This window comes from Marmota marmota, unplaced genomic scaffold (assembly GCF_001458135.2).
Source record: "Marmota marmota marmota unplaced genomic scaffold, marMar, whole genome shotgun sequence".
NCBI lineage: Eukaryota > Metazoa > Chordata > Mammalia > Rodentia > Sciuridae > Marmota > Marmota marmota.
In genome coordinates, this window is record NW_025999913.1 from 11,926,791 (window position 1) to 11,949,083 (window position 22,293).

At 49.6% G+C, this 22,293-nt stretch overlaps 1 protein-coding gene across 3 annotated transcripts in view; it reads left to right on the forward strand.

The window, feature by feature from the left end:
* The first annotated feature begins 6 nt into the window (after positions 1 to 6).
* The window catches only part of Gmpr (guanosine monophosphate reductase), a 41,588-nt gene continuing 19,301 nt past the window's right edge, over positions 7 to 22,293 (forward strand). For 2 of the 3 annotated variants that reach the window (XR_007346244.1, XM_048799827.1), the window contains exons 1-5: positions 7 to 164; positions 6,750 to 6,869; positions 9,886 to 9,969; positions 12,910 to 13,083; positions 22,124 to 22,205. Coding sequence is in view for 2 of the 3 variants with exons in the window: in XM_048799827.1 (XP_048655784.1) it covers positions 78 to 164; positions 6,750 to 6,869; positions 9,886 to 9,969; positions 12,910 to 13,083; positions 22,124 to 22,205 (547 nt within the window). In the remaining variant the exon portion in view is untranslated. Of the gene's footprint in view, positions 165 to 475; positions 666 to 6,749; positions 6,870 to 9,885; positions 9,970 to 12,909; positions 13,084 to 22,123; positions 22,206 to 22,293 lie in introns of those variants that run through there. The other variant, XM_048799828.1, reaches the window with a different exon arrangement.

Below are 22,293 nucleotides of genomic sequence, written 5' to 3' on the forward strand. Positions count from 1 at the left end.
CCTTGCCCCTCGCAGGCCGTGGCACTGTCGCCACCTCCGCCGCAGGAAGGAGCCGGCCGCCCTGTCGCGCCAGCACCATGCCCCGCATAGATGCGGACCTCAAGCTCGACTTCAAGGATGTCCTGCTCCGACCTAAGCGGAGCAGCCTCAAGAGCCGATCCGAGGTGGGGTCCGTTTGAAACCTGACCCGGGGCTGAGAATTTGTTTTCTGGGTGCCGCGGGAGAGGTAGTGGAAGGGGTGGCTGCTTTTCTGTGTCGGAGGCTGGGTGCTGCCCACCTTTCCCCCGGGAAAGAGGAGGGCCAGTCGGCGCCCTGCCAGGACTTGGGCTGTCTGTAAGGACAGGGAGAAAGGGGCCCGGTTCGGGCCTAAAATTCTAAATCAGTCCGGTTGGATGGGCAAGGGGAAGTTTACACTGAAACTGGACCACAGAGGAGCAAAGATCAAGTGGCCAATAGACCTAGAATGGGGGTAGGGAGGCGCACTCCCGGGGAAAAGGAAACGGTGGAGCCGGGTGGAAAGCCAGAGCAAAACAACCGCAGATCCTTGCGATTTTTGGCAGCGTCTCCGCGTGCCGGGAACTGCTGCTGCTGCTTGGTGGACTTTAACAGAGCCGAAAAGCCGGGAGCCCCCGGAAGCAAGTTCACGGTTGACTTTCCGAGTTAAGGTGGCCTTGCCGGGAGCGGAGCTTGGGGACCGGTTCTTGGTGGCGCCGCGCGGTTCTGGACTGCCCGTAGTCCTAGCCCAGCCCCAGCGAGAAGCAGAAAGCGCTGGGCTGAGGGTGGTGGGGCGAACTGGAAGCCTGGAGCCTTTTGCTTGTTTTGTCTTAATGAGATCAAAGCTTACAGGAGCAGGTGGAGTCAGGCCTGGAAATAGCCAGGGACTGGGGAAAAGGGAGGTCAGACCCTGAAGGACAAAGTAGTTTGAGGGGAAGGCAGAGTCCACAGGAGTAGTTATGAGCCAGGGACCTTGACTTTGCCTGGTCTTCTGGGAGCTGAGAAACGGGAAACCACAGGGTCTGGAAGGCTGGGTCCCAAAGGGTAAAGTGGAGGACGCTGAGCCAGCGTGCCCAGCTTCGTTTCACCAGCTCCGCAAACAAGACCATAAATAAATCCCCTCGGAGAAGAACTCCACTCCAGTGCCCAGGCCTGACTGCAGTGTCGGGTGCTGCCAGCTGAGGGCTTGTTGGGATCTGGACAGCCTCTCGCAGTTCACTTTCCCCAAGTGGCAGCATTGGCCGCTGGAGCCAGGACAGGACAGGAAGAGGTGGGGGAGGACTGACGGACCCTTATCACCCCAGATTAGATGCCCCTGTGCCTGTCCTTCATCTTGTTCTTTTCAAAGGCACGAAAGAACTGGGCAAACTCTTGGAGCAAAAATAAAGTTTGGAAGACAGCCCTGGGCCTCTGGAAGTAGGAGCTGTAGGCAGTACCTGAGGTCAGACAAGATAAAAGTGGGCATTCTGGGCGGAGTAATGATTTAGCAACCTGCAGTATTCTTTAAGTATTCCAAATTAATTTTGAAGAGAAACTATTTCTAAGAAAAAATACCTTCAAAACAAGGATATATGTGTTCTCTGAACCAGAAAAACACTTTATGAAGGTAAAACATTTCCAAATTTACATAACAGAATGAATTCTTCCAGGGAACAATACAATATGGCATGCAACCCTTGGTTTTGTAATTTGGACTGATTGCTGCTATTAATATACAGTGGCACCTACAGTGAGAAGTCGGTGCCCTTCAGGACTGTTTTCCACGTTTCCAACTTTGTAGGAATTTGCCAGCTACCTGCCCGGAAGCTGCAGTTAACTGGTGTTGCCTTTCTGATTGGTTCTTCCATTGGTTTAGCTTCCCGGGGCAGGAGTTTGCTGCGTGGCTGGCCATTCCCCATGGTCTGACTTTACTTGCCTGAGTGGTGTTGAGGGATTCAATTAGGCCTTTCTAATTCCCTCTTAGTGGTTCTCAATTTGCTTGTTGATGCCTGAAGTTTCATGTGCCAGATACAAACTTTAATTGCACAATCAGAAGCTTACAATGTGTGCACCCTGGTGGAAGTAATACTGTATACAAATTCGAAACTAAATAGCAGATGAAGGATTTTGAGCAGAGAGCAGGTTTGAGTGGATCCCGGAGAGAAAACCTACCTGGTAACAGTATCTGGCTGGGAAAAGAGTATTTTGGCAGTTATCCAGTTTGATCACTGGGGCAGTTTTGCTAAGAACCAGGTCCCAAATGGATCATCAGGGAATGAGCAGGAAGCAGAGAGGGAACCTGATCTCCCCCATAGAAGTTCAGTACTCCAGCCCAAGACTCACGATGATTTGGGGTCAGCTCTCAGAAGCAACAGGACAGGTAGAGGTGACACAGGTGGCCTTCATGTAGGTGCTACAGCTAGACAGTCATCTGTCGACCAGCCAGCTTTGGTTCAGAGGAAGAAAGTGCCACAGGTTTATGTGGGGACATTTTGGATAATCTTTTCAAAGAGGATGACTTTGTTAAGTCAAGACTTTGCCCTTTCCTGGTACACTGGGGAGTTCACATCCTGTGACTCCAGAGTATTTTCTTCCTGGGGACCCATTCCTGGCTTCGACATCAACCCTGGTCTTGGAGATCAGTAAGAAAAAAATTTAACAATCAAATGCAACCCTAACTTTGAAAGTGTGGCATTGAAGAGAGTTTGTACAGAAAATCACCCCTCTACCCTAAGGTGGAGAAAATACCACTGACATTCATTCTGCTTAAAACTCAGTGGTAAGTGTCACCAGCAGTCCAGTGAGAAGCACCTTCTGTTACTGGTTGGCCCAGGGCAATGAGAGCAAGGCCGAGTGGAGAGGCACTAGGTTGGGAGAGGGTTTTGGTCTAAGCTCTGACCCTATTACCTTTGTATTGGTTTCCTGGGGCTTTTGCATCAAAATACCACAATCTGGGTGACTAAACAAACAAAAATTTATTGTCTCCTGGTTTGGGAGGCTAGAGGTCCCAGGTCAAGGCAATCAAGGGCTCAGAGGGAGAGTGAATTCCGTCCTCTCACTTTCTTGTGTGTTTGACTGGCAGCTTTGGGCATTTCTTGGCATGCAAATACATCATGCCAACCTCTGCCCTCACCTCATCTCTACAATAAGTGTTGTGTGCCCAGGTTCAAATTTCCCTGTTTGTAAGAACATCAGTCATACTAGACTAGGGACCTCGCTAAGTTACCTCATTCTAACTTGACCAGTTGCAAAGACCCTTTCTCTGAGTCAGGTCACATATACAGGTACTGGAGGTTAGGACATCACCCTCTTTTTGGGGAGACACAATTTAGCTTGCAACATCCTCCATATAATTAGAAGTCTCCACGACTTGCTGTTAGTAACAAATGCCTCCGAATCACCTAGGGAGTTACTCCCAACATATACACACTGTCTCTAACACAAAGGTTTTGATTTATGACGTTTAGGGTGACCTGGACATGTTCTCAGAAATCATCCTAAAAGGATTCTGCTGTGCACATGGTTGCTGCTGATACCCTTTCTATTTGTGGAACCTGTGCTGGCTGGTGATGTGGCAGCTGTGGGAGGGTCTCTGAGGCCTGAGGGCTCACATCCAGAGGACTGGGCTGGGATCACCAAGTACTGTCTTGCAAAAGGCTGGGGCCGAACCACACCATCACTCTTAGCCCTGAACTGTACCCTATTCTAGAAGACTAGAAGTGAAGGGAAACATTCATTATTTTATGTCTGTCAGGTCACTAGGCCTACAAAGATGAAAGGCAAGCTCCCTGTGCTCAGGTGAGACAGATAATGAACAGTCTAGATAATGAAAGAACAGCTTATCTCACTATCATCCCTAGATTTCGGAAAAGTGTCTCCTGCCCTGGTCCCTACTTGTCCTCTGATGACTCTCCTCACTGGGCAGGGCCTGTGGGCTCTGTGGTTTCTTCTGGGGCTAGGCTCCAAGTTCTCAGACTCCTGGGTATCCCTCCCCAGATGATATGAGCTCGTCCCAAGGCCTGCATGGGCCATCCCCTGCCAGGTGTGCTTTCCCAAGGACCAACTGCTTCAGGGGTGTGTCCCTCCCACCCAGAGTGGCTGAGTGACAGTGTGTGCATGTGCACAAAACTTCACCTGCAGAGGTGTCTACACGTGCACATTAAGACTTGAGAAGGGACAGAGTTGTGGGCTGGATGCCCACTCTACTGTGACCTTCCTGGCCCATAGATGTCACTGATTGTGTCAGGGTAAGAGGATTGAGCATATTGTATGCAGCAAATTGTTAGCTTGACCCATGACATTGGATTATTTGGAATGTGATTTGTGGGTCTCTATTTGTACTTTTGAGCCCCCCAAAACAACTCAATAAAGTTGTATTTAGAGAGCAGTAGAAACATGTTTCTCAGGTGAAGGGGGGAATCTGTTATTTTCTGTTCCCTTTCAGATGGGGTTTACAGAGAGGGAATTTACAGGTGCTATATTTGGTACATGGGCCAGCTGTGGCAGATTAAATGCCAAGTTTTGTTCCTGGGAGGCTGGAATATTTAAAGTATTTATCTCTTATCGAACAACTGGTCTGTTTTGGGTGTGTGTGTGTGTGTGTGTGTGTGTGTGTGTCTGGGTGAATAAGGCTGGGGAGATAATTTCATTACTCATTTTCAGAATGAAATATTATAAAGAGTCTGCCTTTAGGGGGTTCTAGAGATTGAACCTAGGGTCGGTCTATGCATGCCAAGCACTTCTGACCACCGAGTTACACCCCTAGCCCCAAGCATCTGCCTTACCGAGGACTAGAAGTGAAGGGAAACATTCATTGTCGAAGCCAGGGAACCTTCTCTGTGAAGTGCTGGTTGTTTTGTTTTGTTTTTGTACCGCTGACAGGTCTTGGTGTGAGAAAAAGCCATTGTGGTCTCAGCCGGATGCAGAGTATAACAGCTCTCCCCATGCCTCTTGGAGGAGTAGAAGAAGAATTTGAGGCCAAGGAATTCTGATTGTTTTAAGCCCCTGAGCCAAAGTGTTACAGAGCCATTAGCAGCACAGAAGGTTGCAGCTAATAGACTCGCTCAGTCATTTTGCAGGATGTCAATAAAACTTGCTTCACCGGTATAGAACCAAGAGTCATCATGAAGGAAGTAGATAAAGGGACCCGTCGCCGCATATGTTCCTGCAATTACAGAGTCTCATTTCCCTTTGTTGACTGTAGTTTAAAGCCAGTGTAATCATATTGATGACATCATTCACCCAGGAAGCCTTCTGGACATGGAGCCCTGGGTGGGAAGCAGGAGGAATGAAAAAGCGGAAGCGTCTGAGATGTCCCGCAGGGTTTTCTGACTTGATTCTGCTTGCTGCTTGCGTGAAGTGAAACTTAAATCAGATGAAAAAGAATAAAAGGCTCTAGATAAACACTGGTAGGAAAGGATTATTGGTGGGGTTCTCAGGAAGCTGGAGTCATGTAGGTCTGAATTATTTTAGAAGCATAAGATTCATACTTGGGTCTCTCCTGCCAGTTTGCTCGGGCAAGCACCCACCTCCATTGTGATCCGAATCTCTCAGGGTCCAGCCATGGAAGCCAGAAATGTGGGCTATTTCAAGCAGGGAATTTAGTGCAGGTTCCTAATACAGCTGAGATGCCACATGGGATATTCAGGCACCCCAGAGATGGCAATGGTAAGAAGCTGTTCCTCCCCTAGGGTGAGAGTTGGCAGGAAAGATTGGCTCACTCTGAGAAAGTTGGAACCAGGAGCACCCGGGCCTGAAGGACGCCCAGCCATTCTGGAGAAGTTGCTGAAAAGGGATCTGGAAGAACCACCGTTGTCCCCCGTCTCCACCACTATCCTTTGTTTTTTCTGCAGGCTCCTCCACTGGCCAAACTTGGTCAGAAACAAACTCAGAATGGAACCCATAGTGTGTGACCTTTCTGTGATAAGAGCAGGCCCAGGACCTGCTTTGGGTCACAGATGTCATTGACTCCAGTAGCTTTGTATGAGTCCCTTGATTTGCACACTGCTGCTGCTAGCCCACCCTGCTAGCCGGCTCTCCTGGGTTCCTGACAGCTGATAGTCCTAAAAGCCCACAAGTCAGAGTGACAGTGGATTTGGAGGCCTCCCTCCAGCTGTTTGCAGGTCAAAGGAACAAGTGTTTATATGCATGGACATATGGTGGCAGTGAATGTCCCTCCAGCTCACTCAAAGATGCTCCTAATTACAAAACAGCTGTGGAGGTTGAGAGGCTAAGAGATTATTGGTTGGGAGTTCACTGCAGGGTAGATTTCGAGTGTGGTTCCAGGTGAAAGGTCAGCATTGCAGGGATTATCAAGGGAGGGAGGAAGGTCATCATTGGCAGGGGAGAGCGGAATGGATTTTCTCAGAAGCGGAATGGTCCTTCTGGTGCTTGAAAGTTGGGAAAGGATATCATGCATGTGGATGCTTAGGGCCAGATGAGCAGGTGGAGCATAGAGGGCAGCAGTCGGGGAGGAGAGGCTGATAGAGGAGCGAAAGCTTCTGATTTGGAGCTTCGGCTTTGTGGTAGCCTTCCCAGTGCCTTGTACTGGTGCTTGAGGGTGACCGGGCACCGTTTGAGCTTTTGCAGTTGGATACAACATGTTACTTGGATTCTTCAGGGATTCTCCTTTCTCCAGAACATCTGGAGTCAGAGCCCAAAGAGAATCCAGGGGCTGAGGGTCAGATGCCTCCTTTGTGTTCTTCTCACTTTCCCTGAGCACAGAAATGCTGCACCTCTCCCAAAGAGCACTCACTCGTCGCCCTCTTGGCCCACAGGTGGATCTTGAGCGGACCTTTACATTTCGAAACTCAAAGCAGACGTACAAAGGGATTCCCATCATTGTGGCCAACATGGACACCGTGGGGACATTTGAGATGGCAGTCGTGATGTCACAGGTGAGATGGAAGGTCCTCCCGCCTCTGCGGCTCACAGTATGGTGAGGTTGCTGGACTTGCATTCTTTGGGCTTGGAGTCTATTTGTTGCTACATCCACTTCTGTGAGAATGCCTGGGATAGACTTGGAAATTAGAGATTCACACATAAGTTAGAACATGATAAGTGTCATAGAAGAGGGACATTGCTTTTAAAGTTAGGACCGGGGGACGTGGTCTGCAGTCTAGGCTACATAATGATTAAGCACCACTGGATATAATGTGTCTTAATTATTCTTAATTCACAACTCCACAGTTCAGGTTTATGATGAGAAAACCTAGGCAGAGGGAGGGAGGAGGGGTAGCTTGCTTCGGGGCCTTTAGCCAGGCAGAAAGAGGCAGGACTTAATCCAAACTGACTCTAGAATCCAAGGGGTTTGCCTTTCACTCAAATGACAGCTCTCAGGAGAATCTCAAGGTTCCTTTTGGCCAACTACTCATCTAATTGCCAATACGGAGAATTGGTAGTTTCTTGGCCTTGGGAAAAATAAAGGAAATGCCGTTTGTAGGCAAGACTGGCTCTTGCATGGCTGTGTCTGGCATGAGGAGTCTCTCAGGGCTTCGGTGGGAGACGTTTGCCGATATGTATGGGGTGATGTGTCTGTTTCTGTCCATCAAGCCTGCCAAGTGCAAGGGTAAATCCAATTAGTCGACAGAGCTTCTCACGGTGGGCAGCAAGTCTAGCAGCAGGAGGCGCCGGGGACTCATGATTAGGCAGTGATTAGAGTGAAAGGATTCTCAAACAAATTATGAGCTCAAAAAACAGAGCAGGGGGTTGTCCATCTGACTGTATGACCTGTTGTATCCTCTGTCACTTCTCAGTCCCCAGGGAGCTTTGGGCCAGAGGCTAATAAATTAATTGCTACAAGGATGTGGCATTTTTTTCTCTCCATCTTTTCCTTCTCTGCTGTCATTAGTCACTGCTATTAATGAACAACCTATTAGTGTATGTTATGGTTTGGATAAGTGGCCCCCAAAGACGTGCTTTACTAGATGATGTTGGAGCCTTTACAGGGGCTGGGAGGGGGCCCTAGGTGGAGGTCAGTATGTCCTTGGGGGCTTGCCTTAGAAGGGGATTGTGGATGGTACAGAATAGAGGACACAGAAACCAATCCACAAAACTACAACTATCTTATATTTGATAAAGGGGCTAAAAGCATGCAATGGAGGAAGGATAGCATCTTCAACAAATGGTGCTGGGAAAACTGGAAATCCATATGCAACAAAATGAAACTGAATCCCTTTCTCTCGCCATGCACAAAAGTGAATTCAAAATGGATCAAGGAGCTTGATATCAAATCAGAGACACGCCGTCTGATAGAAGAAAAAGTTGGCTACGATCTACATTCGGTGGGGTCGGGCTCCAAATTCCTCAATAGGACACCCATAGCACAAAAGTTAATAACTAGAATCAACAAATGGGACTTACTCAAACTAAAAAGTTTTTTCTCAGCAAAAGAAACAATAAGAGAGGTAAATAGGGAGCCTACACCCTGGGAACAAATCTTTACTCCTCACACTTCAGATAGAGCCCTAATATCCAGAGTATACAAAGAACTCAAAAAATTAGACAATAAGAGAAAAAACAACCCAATCAACAAATGGGCCAAGGACCTGAACAGACACTAGGATGGCAATATGTAAATCAATGGATGTGTAACTGATGTGATTCTGCAATCTGTGTATGGGGTGAAGGTGGGAGTTCATAACCCACTTGAATCAAAGTGTGGAATATGATATGTCAAGAAATTTGTAATATTTTGAACAACCCACAATAAAAAATTTAAAAAAAAATAATAAAATAAAATATTCTTGTAAAAATATAATGTATGAAAAAAAAAAAAAAAGAAGGGGATTGTGGGATGCAGCCTCTTCCTCATTCCCTTTTGCTCTCTGGCTTGTGATGAGGTAAGTGGTTTTGCTCCTACCATAAGGTGCTGCCTCACCACAGTTCCAAACAGTGGAGCCCATTGTTCGTGGACTGGAACCTCCAACACTGTGACCCAAATAAACATTTTCTCCTTATACGTGAACTGTCTCAAGTGTCTTCTCATAGCCACAGAAAGCTAACTAACATAGTGGAAAGATGAAGAGAATCAGGGAATAATAAAGTTCTTGGTTAATTCACGTATCAAATTATTATTAGTCCATTAAAAACTTGCTGTGTCCTCTCCATTTGCAGCATGAAAGTTTCCCCATGAATGAGATCACGAAGCTAATAATACTGTTCAAACTTATTCTGAGAAGGAAATGAAATAATGCCTGCCAAGCACTGGCACATGATAGTAAAGGCTGGGTCGAGAGGCAGAGATTTAGGGTTATACAGTTTGTGTAATTCCCTCCCTTAAGCATGTCAACTGTCCGATGGGTGTAGCTTTTAACAAGAAGCAGTTAGCAAAGAGTGAACACAAGAAAAAGCTGTTACTGGAGTCCCACATCAGAGGGCCTACTCTGAGGACCCCCCAAAATCAGGTCTGGCCACTCACCCCAAAAAACAAACATAAAAAGTCATGGTGAAAAGCAGGAAAGGAACTTTTCATCTATATGGCCGTATTGAGAAAGCAAAATAGGTCCAATGTCAGCCTGTCTAGGGGTGTTGACAGAGGCCTGAGGTTTAAGTGAGGAAGGGATCCAGGTAAGAGGGCAGTGTCATGAGGCAGTCTGGGAGAGCCTGAGGTCTGGTTGGTCATTCTTGGTTCTGGTTTTGGGAGGCCCTTATTGCTTGATGGGGGGCAGCCTCCACTCTGCAGGATGTTCATCCATCAGACCCGCAGTCCTGGAAGGAGGCACTTGGTTCTCATGAGACCATTGCTCCTGCTTGGGGTGGGGGTGGGGGGAGACTCATCTGGCTGATTTCCTGCAGAGCCTGCTGTTCCAGGAAGGCACAGGCAAATGGCTGGAGACATCTAGGTGCTGCTCCAGGGGAGAGGGCTCCTGTGGCTGCTCATCCTAATGTCATTGTCACCATCTTGTTTCCTAGCACTCCATGTTTACAGCGGTTCATAAGCATTACACCCTGGAAGAGTGGAAGGTTTTTGCCTCAAAGCACCCGGAATGTCTTCAGGTAAGACTCTGCTAGGGTTTGTCTCCAAGTACCTCTGGGAAGAGAGAGTTGTCAGAAGCCTGTGAATCAGCAGTCAGATGCACTGAGGTGGTGGTTCCCGGCTCTGTGTCACTCCAAGGGCTTGCTGATTCCACCTGCTCTGTGGCACCTTATGCCAGTACTAGGGTTTACCTGCTCTCCCTGGAGAGGTGAAGTGTTTTCTCACCAGCACCCAGGGAGACCTGTGCTTCCAGCCAGGTGTTTCAGGGTAGACCCAGCCCGTGTAAAACCCTCTATTGCAGCAAGTCGTTTTGGAGTTCAGTGAGCAGTATGCCTGCTGGAACAGCTCTCATCAGATAAGAAGTGCCATCGAGGTCAGCGAAAAGTTGGAACCCTCGTATGGCGCTGGCAGGAACGCGAGATGCTTTGGAAAACAGTCTGGCAGATTCTCAAAAGGTGAAACCTAAGAGTTGCTGCAGGACCTGGCAGTTGTTTCTAGGTGTGGATCTAGCACACGTGAAGACACACACACACACACACACACACACACACACACAGAAACTTGTTGATGTGTTTTCATAGGAGCATTATTTCTAGTAGCTTCAAAGCAGAAAGAGCCCAAATATCCATCAGTAGCTGGAGGGGTAAACAAATTAGGATGTAGCCACGTGATAGCAGATGGTACTATTCAGCCACAAGAAGGAATAATGGGCTGGTTCATGTGGCCCTGTGGATGAAGCTTGAATGTTTTGCTAAGTCAAAAAGCCAGATGCAAAGTGATTCTGTTAGCATGAATTGTCCAGAATGGGAAATCTGTAAACATAAAATAGATTAGAGGAAGCGGGAGGCAAAGAGGGGTGATGGTTAAGAAGTGTGGGAGTTTCTTTTAGGGAATCATGAAAATGTTTTAAAATTGGTTGCCATGAGGCTGGGGTTGCAGCTCAGTGGTGAGGACTTGCCTGGCATGTGTGAGGCCCTGGGTTCGATCCTCAGCACCACATAAAAATAATAAAATAATTGTGTTCATCTATAACTAAAAAAAAATAAAGTAAAAAATAATTGGTTGTGGTCAACACACAACTCTGAGTTTGCCAAAAGTCATGGAATTGTGCAGTCTGGGTATGTCCCATCTCAGAAAAGTGTCCAGGAAAAAAAAAAAGGATAATTTTAAAACAACAATAGAAATCCCTAGGGTAGCACTCCTGTCCTTCCTGAACCTACAGGTGGTTTGACTCAGATTCAGCAGGGAGGTCTCCTAGGGTGACAGTTCTCCCTCCCCACAGTCAGCTCATTTGTGATTTGTGATTTGTGATTTGAGGATTTGGGACATTAACTGCCTGGTGGGGGGGAGTCTCTCTTTCTGCTGCTGCTCCCACCCTCCTTTAGTTAGGGGTGGGCTTCACTATTGAGAAGGTGGTTTTGGAGAGGAAATCATTTTGATCAACAGCAAGTCCTTCATTTTTTTGCTGAACTGTATTCAAATGAATTAAACCATTGTCCCTGGCTGTGTGTGGGGGACTGGTTCTAGGACCACTCCGCAGACACCAAACTTCTCGAATGTTCAAGTGCTTCCGTATATTTGCATATAAACTAGGCACATCCTCCTGCACACTTGAGATGAGACCAGATGTGCTCGGGCTGTGGCCGCAGACCTGCTTGCACCATTAACCCATCTCTAGATGGCATGCCTGATACAGTGTTCATGCTCTGTAGACAGTTGTTACCTGTATGTTTTCAGAGACTGGAGCCCTAGGCCAGAGGCTTGACTCCAGAGGTCCCAGCAAACCGAGCATGGTCACTTTCCCCAAAAAGCAAAACCAGAAAAGTAAAAGGGAGAGCAGGCAAAGCACTCCCCTCAACTGGGCCACCTTGGGAAGGCACAGTGAGACCCAGCATCTCAGCCTGGGGTCGGTGCTGCCTGCAGCTTCGGGTTTCATTAGGGAGGCGTGAGGTCTGCGCATGGGGTGGTCTCCATCCAGGTGTCAGGTTGATCCGTCTCTACTTCTGGTTCTGCAAGGTGGCTCCCAGGAAGGCCTTGTGGCTTGAGGGGCAATTTCCACTTGTCATTCAGGGTGTTTGTCCATCACACTGTGATCCTGAAGGGGGCAGTTTAGTTCCCATGAGGTGATTGTCCCTGCCTTCAGGGGAATAGTCCTATGGGGTGAGCTCTTGGAAGTTGTAGGACAATGAGAAGTTCTAGGTGCCACTCCAGGAGTTGGATGCTGTAGAGGCTGACAGTCAAATGTCCCTGAAACTCAGTCTTGGAGGGGGATGAGATAGGCCAGGTAAATGTGAGGCTAGGAAACCTCCTAGTACTGGTTTTTAGGTGAGCACTGCCGCAGTGATTAACATGTCTGTGCGCAGAGCTGGGCAGGGGCCTGACCGGGGGTCGAAGCTAATAAAGAGGACAGGTCACAAAATGGAGGCAGAGTCGCCAAGCTTTGTCCTATTTCTGTTTCCCATAGGACATCTGCAGGCCCAAGTGAAGTCACTGGGGTTAGCAGAGGCAGCATCTCTAAGTCCCTCTTCCAGGTTGAGTGTCCCCACTTTGTTCTTGCTGGAAAGTTCCTCCCTCTTACCTGTCGAGTTTCTGTGCTCTGATATGTTTGTACGGGTGGCTCCACTGTTTATAGTTCCACACAGGAATCTTGAGAAAATGCAATGAAAGCCAAGGACAATATCTCCTGCATATTTAAGAATCTGTTTACTGGAAAGTTTTAGTGGCTGAGGCCCAGGTTTGAGGATATGTGCAATGCCAAGGTAGAAAAGATGATGATCGAAGTTGAGCTCATCTAGGGGCACAGCTCTCCTCTGTCTCGTGAGCAGACCCGCTGTGATTTGATCAGGTGGAACCTGCCAGGGATGCCTTTTTGTCCCCAGAGAAGCCACCTGGGAGGAGGCAGGGGGGTCTGCCGGGAATGCTCCTGCTCATGCCGACATTCTTGCTTCATCTTGGTACAGCACATGGCTGTGAGTTCAGGCAGTGGACAGAATGATCTGGAAAAGATGAGCAGCATCCTGGAAGCCGTGCCGCAGGTGAAGTTCATCTGCCTGGATGTGGCCAACGGCTATTCCGAACACTTTGTGGAGTTCGTGAAACTGGTCCGGGCCAGGTTTCCCGAGCACACCATCATGGTAAGTACAGTGGGATATTTCAAGGTGAGGAGGCAGAGGGATTCAGTGTGGGGGGGACCTGCGTTCTTGTCATAGCCTCTTATTAAAAGGCTAGTTTGGAATCATTAGGAAAAGGAAAGGCAGCTGGGTGTGGTGGTGCACACCTATAATCCCAGCAACTCGAGAGGCTGAGCAGGAGGATCACAAGTTCAAGGCCAGCCTCAGTGACTTAGTGAAGCCCTGTCTCCAAATAAATACAAAGGGCTGAGGATGTGGGCAGTGGTAATACTGCCACCCCTCTGCACACCTCTGCCCCCAAGCCCCCATAAAGGGAAGGTAGCCACCTTGGAAGATCTGGAAACTCACTTTCCACTATAAAAATAAAACCCCACTTTCTTATTTTTGCTAAATATCATTCAGTGTTTCTTACCAGATGAGACCTTTGAAAAAGGGTCTTGCCACCTTCAGCAAAGAGCATGTGTTAAAGTAGGAAACACATAACAGGGTTTCAGCTCAGCAGGGTTGTGTCCTCCGCACTGCACCCCGACTCTGCCGTGAGCACTGGACTCCACAACGGGAACCTCGTGCAACAACTGTGGCCGGCCGATGGGCGTGTTGTTTCATCACATGGGACCCATTTCCTGACTGTCCCCATCACTAGCACCCTCACTAGTTAGAATGCGTATTTTTGACTTCTGGGAATGGTGGATTTGCAGAAAAAAGGAAGTTGAAATCTCTAGAGTTGGGCCTTTGGGAAAATCTGTGTCGTAGTTATTCTTCCTTGGTCTCAATTTCCGCAGTGATTACAGATCGTCTGCTGGGTGTTTCACCTGCCCTCAGCTTTGTTGGGTTCGGAGCCTGATTTCTCCGCACATTTCATCAGGGCAAGGAAGTTGGGGGGCCCAAATTATTGGTTAATGGAGTTTAGTCTTCTGTGAAGGGACTTCTGAGGATCCTTAAGTCTTTTTATGCTCTTCCAGCTCACCAGGAGAAAGAGGTAAGAACTGAGCTGAGGCTGGCAGCTGGGCCAGGGAGGCGTGGGCAGGAAGTGGCAAAACTCTTCTTACCCTGCGTGACAGCACAGCTCACTTTTAAAATAGTGAAGTGGGTTCAATTCTGTGAAATAATGAGGAGTCTGCTTCTGAGACGGAACTCCTCAGCAGTCCTCTAGGTGAGGGGCCTGGAGAGTCTTTTGTTGTAAGATTTGGTCTTGGACCTGAGATCCTAGGACCTCCCCTGGGTGTCTCTTCATCGCAGCCTTTACGGTAGCCATGACCAATATCCTAAACCAGTAAGTCTGAGCTTCCTTGTCCAAAGTTTCCATGGGTCTGAGCAGCTCCAGCAGAGGCCTTGGGAAGGGGATCATGGGAGCTGCCAGTTGGTACAGGATTTGTGGGTAACCTCCTTGTGACTGGCACCTGAGGTCAGAACCGAGTTGAATGGTAGGGTGCCTGGTGGGACAGTTGCTTGGTGTGTGGGGGGGACGGTTCCCTGAAGTGTTCTCTACTGTGTCAAATATGAGGAGTAAGAAAAAGGTGCGTGTTTGTGTGTGTGTTTTTTTTTTTCTTTATAAGTACCTGCTGGTTTCAGGAGGTTCATGTCAATCTCCTGTCGTCTTTGTAAGATCTCTGCAAAGACAGAAAGGGTCATCCCACATGTACTACAGATCAGGAATCTTAAACTCTGATTTGTTCTTGGTTTTGAGAATTTTCAGAAAACACATCAACATAAGTCTGAAGGCCATGCCAGCTGCCCGTTGAGGTGTGCTGGACATGCCCCTGTCCTCCTTAACCTTCCCCAGGACAGTTCCCAGCCTCCTGGTCCCCAGGTCACACAGGTTGACCTCTGGGCTGGCAGTGGAAGGCATCGCTCCTGCCCCTGGTCGTGAGGTCCCACTGGGTTTCTCTGTCTACATCCCCCTGTGGTAGCTTTTTCCTGGGACATTTTAAAGAAGGAACTGGAAGTTGACTTCCAGAACAACAGGAACCCCAGCCTTGCCTGGACCTGGTGGCCCATAAACGGCATTCATTATGGAACTTCAGTTCTCTAAGCCCTGCCCAGGCTGGCCACAGACCCCACAGGTCTTTGTGGAGGAGGCCTCCTGTTTATTCCTTCCTGAGAGGAGGAGAGGGGGCTGCTATTGACCGACTTGTCTGAGGCTCTGGGTCCACTCTGCTCCCTGGCCTCTCCTCTTAGTTGCTCTGGAGACGCAGGGATTCATTAGGACACGGGAAGCCACTCTCTCCATCTCCTGACATCAGGGCCCCAGGTTAGTTTTGAAGCACTAATCAGAAATTACACAGGTGATTTGGTAGCTCCTCTTTATGTCTTCAGTAACTTTATAAATTGAAATATGAGATTCAGAAGAGCATATAAAACATGGAGGTTTAATAAATAATCATAAAATAAGCACACGTCAGCTCACCTGTACGCAGGAGCCCTTGACTTCCCGCCTCAAGTGAAACACCCATCTCGACTGTGGTCCTCTCTTCCTTCTTTGTGGTTTGCCACTTACTTCTGCAGTCCTAAATGACACTTAGATTTTGCCTGGTTTTGAAACTTAAGTGTTCATCTCTATATCTTTTGAATCTGCTTTTCCTCGATGGTGCATTTGAGATTTCCCAGGGTGTTTTCTCAGCTGCATAGTACTCCATGGTTTCTGGGGCTGAGCTTAATACTCTTGCCCAGCTGCCTCCCTTGCTCTTTTCCTGTCTCTATCCTTTGTAGCTGGTTTCAACACCATTAAAATTACTTATTGGCTCCCCTTAGTCCATTTGGGCCGCTGTGCCCTTATGACCTGGTCGCCTCTCAAAGGTGCCACTTCCCAATATGGGGACTAGGTGTCAAGAGATGAAGTTGAGGAGGACACAGACGTTCAGAGGCAGCACTTCTGCAGTCAGGGTAGGCACAGGAGCTGAGTGGCCTGGGGGCATTGTATGTGTCCAGATCTCTCTATCCTCTCGTGTGAAGGTGCTGGTGGCTGGAGGATGCTGGGGTCCCCCAGGGGATGCTGTTTGTAGGCAGAGCGGCATTTCCCAGCAGGTGCTTGTCAGCAGGGAGTCTACCCAGGGCATGTGCTCTGAGGATCACCTCTGGCCGGGAGAGGCTGGGGATTGTGTTGAGAAGGGTGGGGAAGTGAGCCTCGCTTCTCTGCATGGTGGCTCCCCAGACCTCGCTCCTGCTGCTCCAAGAGCTGGCCTTGCTGAGAAGGGAGGTAGGTGACCGCTGCATAGTCCAGAGGGCCTGTGTGCCACCCTTCAGGGACAGAGACCAGGAGCAACGGGACCAGCAGGAAGGAGCGTGGCCAGGCGGGGCAGGGAAAGGGTACTGTGGCCAGTGCAGGGTCTGGGGTTGCTAAGGGGGTGGTGCAGGGTGGACGCAGAGTTCCCACAGCCCTCTGGGTGGCCTCCTACCTGGGGGCCTCTCCATCCAGCACCTGTTGGCTGGCCCTGGAGGTGTTCTGCTTGCCCTTGTTGGTTTCCTCAGCAATGGACAGGAACATTGGCAGAGGTAGGTGTTGGTTGCTGAGCCATTCTTCACCTCCGCTGACCCCTGAAATCTTTGAATCATTCAGAGGCCCCAGCACTCTTGCCCCTGGCTCTTGTGGTTTTGCACACGTGATTTCCCTGCGGCTTTTGGAGGCACTGTGAGGACTGAGCGCGCATTCACATTCCCCAGGGTTTTGGAGCTGAAAAGTGCTGGGTGGGGTCCTGAGCGTTAATACAAGGCCCAGTAGAAGGCGAGCTCAGGAGCACTCTGGCCAGAGCTGGCCACGCCTCTGTGTCGTGACCTGGGATGGTCTCACTGCCCGGGTTTTTCTTGCCGTGCCCCTCAGGTGAGCCTTGCCAGAGGTGGGGACTTTTCAGCAGCATCTTTGGCAGAAAAGAGTCCCTGTGTAGGGGCTGGCTGTTGGGTGACTGTAGCAGTGTTAAGGCATGGGCCTGTGGCTTTCAGACAGGACAAAGAACCCCGTTTTCTTGGGTGCGTTCCAGGTACTGTGGGAAGCGGCAGTAACTGGATCAGGCACTTCTTTTGTATTTTCATTATTTGGGTTTGGGTTTGTTGGTGGTGGTGCTGGGGATTGAACATGGGGCCTCACTCCTGCTAAGCTGGTGCTTCACCCCTGAGCCCCAGCCCAGCCCATTTCTATTTTAATACCACCTCTTAGAGTGGGCATGATGCCACTCACTTCTATTGATGTGAAACCTAGTCTCACAGAAGCCAGGGGTTCTGTGAAAGGTGGGCCCGGCTTTCAGGGCCAGGTGTCCTGCGATCTTGCAGTTATGCCAGATCACAGCCAAACATGGAGGTACCGCTGTGGGCTCTGGGGAGGGCTTTAGTGCAGATGGCTTGTTGTGGCCTGGGAGACCTAAGACCTAAGGCCACTCCCGTTCCTGTTAGACCAGAGGCCGGCCCAGCCTGGGCATTTCTATGCAGGAGCCTGGCTCAGTCAGCTGCCTTCTCTCTCCACCTATCATCATGAGACAGGGCTCAAGCCACATGCCCCACACCTCTACCCAGAGAGGGGGACACTTCCTTGCATGGACCCAGTGGCTTTGCCAGTCAGTGTGTTACAGCTGACAGCACCTCTCAGGCCGTGCTCCCTGGGTTTTCTGGGTTTGTTTTAATATATATATACATATTTAGTTATAGATGGACACCATGCCTTTATTTTATTCATCTTTATGGGGTGCTGAGGATGGAATCCCGGGCCTCACACATGCAAGACAAGTGCTCCACAGCTGAGCCCCAGGCCCAGCCCACGGGTTTTCTGTTTTCATTCTCTTTCTGGAACCCACTGAAAGCTACCAAGGGCCTCAGAGGTCCAGGGGGTGCGCGTCTCTGGGAGACACATAATCAGCTCTGTTTTCTCAAGGGCGGCGGTCACCTGGACTGCACAGGCAGCGAGAGCGGTGCTGTGCACAGGGATGGGAGAGGGCCTGAGGCGGTCCTCAGCCCCCTCACCTTGGGGGTGCCCTACTGCTACCTGTAGGCCCAATCCCCTCCCTTTTCTCATTCCGTGGAAAGGACTTCTCTTGGCACAGGGCGAGCCAGTGCCCAGGGTGGACAATGATGAATTTGGGTGGTGGAAACTTCTGGAGATGAACAACAGTTGCGTTACAGTGTGAATGGATTTAATACTGGCCATATATTGAAAATGGTGAATGTGATCACAGATATCACTCACTCAAACCTCAAAAGTTGTGAGAAGAGTAACAACAGAAATCACTGTCACAGGGAGGGACTGACATTTACGGGGCATTGCTGGGCGCTGTGCTGAGAATCGGACAGGCTTCTTTGTGAACCTTGTAATAACCGCATGTGGGGACGCCGGGCCCCGTTCTATAGCAGGATCGACCGAGACTCAGAGTTAAAGGAACTTGCTCCAAACTACCCAGGAAAAGGGAGATCTGGTGTCGTACCCGGGGGTCTTTTTGGATTGTGTTTGCCATGGGTGTGGGTCTAAAAGGAAGCTGGAAAAATGGGAGCGAGCAGTTTTTGAGTTTTGTTTTTGCACAGAGGATTTTGGTCTCTTTGGGTCACTCGAACGAGATACCACGAACTGGTAGCTTATGGATGTCGTAAGTCTATTCCGCACAGTTCCGGAGGCCGATTTGTGCCTGGCAGGAGCCTGGTTGACAGGCGTGGTCTCGTCACTGTGTCTTCGTGTAGTGGAGGGGTGAGGACTCCTGGGCTCTCTTGTCTTGTATCTACCTGCATGGCTTCATCCCAGAGGGTCTTCCCCATAACCTGATGACCCCCAAGGCCTTGCCTTCTAGCACCCCCACTTGGGGGGAGGGTTTCAACACGTGAAGTCTGGAGAGAGACAAACTCTCAGACCGCGGCAAGCCTTGTCACCCCGTGTCTTTCCCCTGGTCCTCACACATCTCTGACGCAGAGGAGTGGCTGCTCCATCCAGAGTGGGAGGGAGCCCGGGCACTGCCTGACCTCCCTGGGCGAGGGGGACCTGGCAGAGCCCCTGTGCCTGCTGCGAGGAGCCCCACAGTGCATCTTCCGTCCTGGCTGCCAGGAGAGGAGTGGCCTGCCGTGCAGCTGCGGGCAGACCCCGGCACCCTGAGTGCTGAAGGCCTGTGTCCGCCGTGCCAGGAAGTGTCCCTGCCAAGTTAAGGCCAGCTCCCCAATCTCCCTGGCCAGCCCCTCCCCGCTCCGCTGCCTCACACCATGCCCAGACCAGAGGCCAGGGACGTCACCAGAGCCCAACTGCTGTGACACCGTTCTCATTTCTGCTCTGGTCTTGTCCTCTGTTCCCTGGTTTTGCTCTTCTTGGTTTCAAATTTGAGTAGATGGCTTTGCCCGTCTGTCCGTACAACCCCCTGGTCCCCTCCTGGTCCCCGTGTTCGACTGTTATGTTGTGGCTCACACTAGAGGCACTTCATGGTCACTTTGGGGTTTTCCACTTGGCCTCAGTGACTGTGTCCTGACCACAGAGCCAAGTGGTGGCTGAGCAGAGGGGACGACACTGTGGGAGCTCTTGGTTACAGAACCAGGGCCGGCCTTCCTCACCTGGGTAAACTCACTGCCCTTACCTGGTGGGACCGGGTCCGTCTATTGTGAGCTGAGTTATTTTGTCTGAAGAAGGAAATAAAATGGTCTGCAGGTGGTACCCGAGGGGGGGAAAACAAATCCACGTTGAAAACGCAATGGCGGCCGTTGGAGTTGCTTCCTGGAGGTGTTGTCCTAGTGAGTCACCCAGCGAGGAAGAACAGGAGCTGCACTCTTCTCAGGCTCCTGATCACCAGAGTTCAGGCTTTTCCTTGTGCTACAGAAAACAGTTCAACCCCACCCCCAACTCCCCGTTAAAAAAATATGCGCTTCTAGTATAAAATCTAGACAAGTTTAGAAGGAGAGAATTCATAGAATTCAGAAAGTCTCTTCACCCAGGTGGTTGAGCACCTTGGTGTTTTGTTTTGTTTTTTTCATATACACGTACATCTGAAAAATATAAACAAAGTTGAGATCTTGCCTCCCCCTACACTCTTTAAGCATTCCTCATGCCATTAAACTGTTCTTAAAAGCATCCCACGGGGCTGCGGTGTGACTCAGTGGGACAGCGCCTGCCTAGCATGAACAAGAGGCCCCGGATGGGATCTCCGGCTCTGTGCCCCAAAACAAAGAAGTCTCAACCATCACGTGAGTGGGCCACTAATTGTTGAACCGTTCCCATTTTGGGGACTGTATTTGCAGTTTTGCACTGTGACACATGATAGTCTTTACAGTTGAACCTCTGTCCTCATTGATGATTTCCTTGGGAGAGGATCTTAAAAGGAGAATTACTAGATCAAAAGATGTGTGCATCTTCCCGTTTCTTCTCTATGGACAAATTGCTTTTAAGGAAAACTTGGACCCAAACAGACTTTCCTCCAGCAGATCTACTGATGCGTTGACTTGAGCATTCACGCTCACAACTGCCGAGGACCGACGTGAAAAGTAGGACCACGTCGGCATTTTCACTTTGATGATTAGCGGAGTTGAACATTTCCCCAGGTTTTGTTAGCCACTTTTTAAAAAGTCCTATTAGTTCGTTCTCGTCCTTTGGTACTTGTGAGGTGTTAGCCTTTCTCCTCTTGTTATGTTGGGGACGGTGCCCCTTCGACAGGATAGTGTATTTTTCTCTGGTGTTGGTTGCTGGAGCTGTTGCGTGTGTGCATTTCACTTCTACTCGGGCAGCTTTTTGTTTTTTCTTTGACGTTTTGCAGGTACTCAAGGGTTCTTTGCAGCTGTCCTTCAACTCTGACCCCCTTCTAGTCCTCCTGTCACCCTCCGTTGTCAGCTGCTGTTTGTAGTTAAGTAGCTTTGTGCCCACCTCACCACCTTCTTCTAGCAACCTTTTCTAGGAAGTGCTAGTCACTTTGTCTAGGTTAAAAAATAAAATCCACCCCCCCCCGCCGGAGAATCAATTCAGTGAAGAGACCCTTCGGTGTCCATGTGAGCAGAGGGGACAGGGATGCACTTTGTGAAATAGGCCTTTGCGCAGTCGTAAAAACTCAGCTGGGCATCTTGCCCAGGGTCCTGTGTGCCAGCTCAAGGATCCACAGGGCAAGGAGTTGTAATATAAAGGGCTATTTTTGTGCTCCCGGACTCCTGCAGCGAAAGAACTTGAACTGTTTCCAAACCAGATGCATCCTCCTGGTTGATAGATTCTGCTACTTCCTGGCTTGTGTGTTTATTCTGAGGGCCAAAGCTTCGTGCTCAGTAAACAGAGCACATGCCAATGCTATGTGATCCATAAGGACTGATCTGTCCTTCCATATCCAGAGGGGAACCCCAACCCTAGGGCAAGGACACTCAGGGAACTTCTCAACTATGAGAAGATGGGGAATTTTCCAGTCCTGGCTCTCTGGAGTTCATGGAGATACTTCAGAGATTTGGCAAACTCTGAAGCATTGTCTCCCCCTCCCAGTCTCCCCACCTGGAACCCAGGACCTCATCCATGCAAGTCAAACTACTGAGCTTCAGTCCCAACTCTTTTTTTAAAGTTTATTTTGAGACAGGGTCTCACTCAGCTCAGGTTGGTCTCCGACTTGCGATCCTCCTGCCTCAGCCTCCAGAGTTGCTGGGATCATAGGCGTACACCTCTACACACGGCTTCTCTGAAGTATTCTAGGCACCACAATAAGAATTTCAGTCAGTTTGAATGTGTTTCGTGGCTTATTTTATGTGTTTGGAAGTTTTTGCTTTGTTTATTGCTGACGTGTTTAGAATATTCCTGACCCAGGCACCCTCCAATCTCTTCTGGTTCTGAATAATCTAGTTCAGGCCCTCCTCCTGCATGAGTGATCCCGGGCCGCTTCTTCAGGAGTGGTTTCCAGGGAATGAATACGGGAAACCTTTTTCCAGGTAATGAAAGGAACCAAAGGAAGACCCCGGCTCCCCAGTTTCAGACTTAAACAGACTCAGGATCCGGGGCCAGTGTTTTCTTTTTCCTTTTGTCCCCCAGTGGCCTGGTGATCACGGGCCACCCCGTGCTCAGGTGTGGGGCTCCTCATTCACCTTCTCCCGGGAGTCCTCACTGTTGTGAGCTGTGTTCCTTCTGTCCCAGGCAGGGAACGTGGTGACAGGAGAGATGGTGGAGGAGCTCATTCTCTCGGGAGCAGATATCATTAAAGTGGGAGTTGGGCCAGGTAAGACCTTGAAGCCCCTGGAGGGTGTCTGTGGGGAGGAACGGGCTTGGGGGGCCCTGGGAATGACCAGATGGGAACACAGGAACAA